The 3821-nt window shown below is 35.7% G+C and overlaps 1 protein-coding gene across 1 annotated transcript; it reads left to right on the top strand.

The window, feature by feature from the left end:
• Positions 1–1910, top strand: LOC7475538 (heavy metal-associated isoprenylated plant protein 20). The gene is made up of 3 exons (XM_002315858.4): positions 1–191; positions 298–373; positions 1340–1910. Exons 1-3 carry the CDS (start codon positions 108–110, stop codon positions 1630–1632), a joined length of 453 nt encoding a protein of 150 aa, XP_002315894.1. The 5' UTR covers positions 1–107; the 3' UTR covers positions 1633–1910.
• The last annotated feature ends 1911 nt before the right edge of the window (positions 1911–3821 follow it).

Here is a 3821-nt window from a genome sequence, read left to right as displayed (position 1 = left end):
AAATTCCCATTCTTGCAAGCTTCTCCTGCATATCTCTCTCCTCTCGCTCTCTCTCTCTCTCCCTGTCTCTCTCAAAACTTTCTGCTAGCTTTGTCTTTGAGAAGCAAATGGGTGCTCTTGACGATCTCTCAGATTACCTCTCAGACTTGTTTACAGTTGCCAGGAAGAAGAGGAAAAGAAAACCAATGCAGGTACTGATCATTTACAACAATCTGGTCTATCCCTCTCTATGTGCGTTATTGGTTTTTGGTTACTGATTTAAAGTATACTCTCATGCCTTGTTTTTCTTCTTTTCAGACAGTTGATATCAAAGTGAAGATGGATTGTGATGGCTGTGAAAGGAGGGTTAAAAATTCTGTTTCCTCCATGAAGGGTACGAATCTTAAACTTAAGCTATATTCTTCATTTTCTTTCCCCTACAAGTTGTCCATGCATAATACAAATATACAAAGAGAAGAGAAGAGAAGGGATTTGCCTGAAACCTATCAAAGGGTAGCTAATGAAACGATACAGGCAAAAGGCCTATGTTGATCTTCTTTGAAAAGAATACAGTATATAGGAGTACTTCTTTTCTTTCAATTTTCATTAAGCAAAAGGTTCAAATCTGTATATCATTTCAGGGTGTTCTTTGTGGCTAAAGTGAAGGCATGCAAGAGAAGATCCAGGCCCTTTTAAAAAAATTATATATAATCAAAACAAAGAAAAATAGAAGTCAAAGAAACACGATTAGACTTTCTCAGCTTCCTCGTATGGGAAACTGGAAGAAACCTAACAAGTCTTTTTTGACTCTGTTCTGTCTTTGAAGTACTCTGACATGCAATTTTTTTTGCAGAGAGACTGCTATTTCCTGACATCTTTTTGTCACTTCTATTCACTTGAAATAAATGTTTTTCTAATATGTCTCCAGGTCAAAATTTATGGAATATTTTTTCATTGTGCTCAAAGTAATGGTATCCCTGAAATAAGCAAAATTATTGTTGGAAACAGCAATAGTATTTTCCCTTTAGAGATTCTGGAAGCCTTTTTCCATCACTTACCCGCAGAAAAAGACATCATTTAGAGCCCACTTTTGCAGCTCAGTGCATTTGCCATATTAAATGCCACCAACCAGATGCATATTTGTACTTTTAACTGCTCAAAAGGTTTCACCAAAAAAAAAAGGAGAAGAAGGAAAGATAGAAAACCGATCATAAGGTTCTAAATGAACCAGCCACATAATTTCTAGTCATTTGAGACAATAATTATGAACTCTTAACTACGATAGGTACACCTATTATGAATAGTTACTCAATTAATTACCTCATATTAATATAATTATGTTTTTCTTTTTCAATTTCAGGTGTTAAATCAGTAGAAGTGAACAGAAAGCAAAGCCGGGTGACAGTCAGCGGGAATGTTGAGCCAAACAAGGTCTTGAAGAAAGTGAAGAGCACAGGAAAGAGGGCTGAGTTTTGGCCATATGTCCCATACAACTTGGTGGCTTATCCTTATGCTGCTCAAGCCTATGATAAGAAAGCACCTGCAGGCTATGTGAAGAATGTGGTTCAGGCACTTCCGAGCCCCAACGCAACAGATGAAAGATTTACATCTATGTTTAGCGATGAGAACCCGAATGCATGTTCCATCATGTAGGAAATCTAATTTCATTTGGCAAAATGAAAGAGCAAGAGCTAGCATATATATACATATAGTTTGTTTTTTGTTGAAAGCTTTGCTGTTTAATTAGGGCTAGTTTAGCTAGTTAGTGTAAGTAGTTAAGTAGAAGGGGCTTGGGTTTTCACTGAGAGTTTAGGTTATATATATATATATTACAGGGCATGTAGGCTCTCCTAATTGCGAGGGATATCTATCGATGTGCTGATCATGCTTAGTTAGATAACCTTCTTATCTATAGATGTTTATGACGATCACATCATCAAGTTTCCAATTTTCATGAAAATTAATTAAGAGATGTAAATTAAACAGAAATGCATCAAGAAAAAGCTCTGTTAATTTGAACCCATCTGATCTATATTCTGTATTTATTTGATATGGGACAAAATTACACCATTGTTTACGCCACAAAAAAAGGAAAGAGCCACTAGGTGACATCAGCAACGAAGCGAATGTCATTGTACTTGCAAATTGGGAAGGAGTTGGACACCGAGGAAGGCTCTTTGTCATTTTTTAATTAATAAATATTATTCTTTTTGTTTTTATTTTATGGCTAGGGGTGTTTTTAAAACAGGATACTTTTTGGTTGGATCATAAAGAACACACTGTTGAAATCATAATAAAGGAATTCATGGGAATTGATTTTATGTTTCACAACTTAACATATGATCACTAAAACAAATATATATACTCGCTCCTTTGCCATCCTCTCAGGTCAATTAGTGTCCAATATTTAATTAAGCAAATCTATAATATTCTAATCAGAACCAAATTGTCAACCTGTATAGTAATATAATATGAATTTAGGAAATCTGTCCCGTAAAAGAGCGCATGGAGGAATAATTGTCTGTAGGACATGGCTCGTAAATTTAATCCTGTATATATCATCTTTCCAATAAACAAAGACATACGTGTCTTTGGCCACACTCGACTTATCTTTTAAGTTGTTGAGATTTGCTAATTAATTACGTAAGAATTGATCTGGGAGGATGATGATGGGCACCTCAACTGAACCATGCGCTGTCCAGCTTATATGGGTACAAGTGCTTCCCATTCGGGATTTTCTTGCTGCTCATGATGTATACAAGTCTAAGCCATTTAAATAGCAAATGAGCGCCGTGCTTGATTCGCACAGCAAAACAAATCTTAATGATCACTTTGTTTATGATATGTCTTGTAATTTTTATTTTTTTTCCCTTTACTGGGTTTTATGGGCATGGAAAATTGAGAGTTTTGAAATCAATTTCTACGCACTAAAAAGTAAAGTATATATCGGATGCAGTCAAGGATTAAAAAAAAAGAGTTACGATAATTTACAGTCTAATCTAAGACTTGAACTCTGATGATTATAGAGAGATCACACTCTTAACCATACCTTAATCTTATACTAATAATTTAGCAAGGCTGGAAAGGAAAGCAAGATTATGATTCAATGGCCACCTGTATGTTCGTAGGTGTTAGGGTTTGAAAAAAAGTACTTTCGGTTCGCCCACAAAGATGGGATTAATTTCAAGCTAGCCCTATAAAACTCGATTTGAAACCATCGCATAATTGGCACCTGAAATTAAAAATTAAATCATTGAACTATCCTTGAGAGAGCTACGTACCATGTGAATATCTTTACAAAGGTAGCCTCGTCGACCTAATTATCATAGTAGACCTTGATTTATATCGCACTCCAATTGGCTTGGATCATGTAAAATTGAATTACTTGGCTGTTGACAGCAGCATAACTCCCAACCATCTGGGCGTTTGCCATGTGTGCTAGGCTGCATACCTGGTCTCATAAACGACTCATTTTATTTTTATTTTTTTTAATAATATAGGTGTCCGGGTTAGTTTTGCGTGCACCTCGATTAATCCTACGGGCTCTAAAGTTAACGATCATATAAATCTCCAGTAACCTGAGATTTGTAAGACTCGAATTGATGACTTATAGAGAACAAATCTAAAACTTTACCAGTTGAGCTTCTCATCTTATTTCTTATCTATGCCCAATTATGCAAATCGGCTGAGTGGAAAATTGGCACTTGCAAGGGCAACTTAAAGGATAACCTTTTCGATTTAAGAAAGGATAGCTTCATAAAGATAAGATCCACGTTATCTTCATCTCCATATAATTGTTCCGCCAAACCAAAAGTAGTATTGCATTTGTATGTGGGAGATAG

The sequence above is a fragment of the Populus trichocarpa genome, chromosome 10 (assembly GCF_000002775.5).
Source record: "Populus trichocarpa isolate Nisqually-1 chromosome 10, P.trichocarpa_v4.1, whole genome shotgun sequence".
In the NCBI taxonomy this organism is placed as follows: Eukaryota; Viridiplantae; Streptophyta; class Magnoliopsida; order Malpighiales; family Salicaceae; genus Populus; species Populus trichocarpa.
Note: the sequence above shows the minus strand (reverse complement) of the source record. Positions and strands in the feature narration are given on the sequence as shown.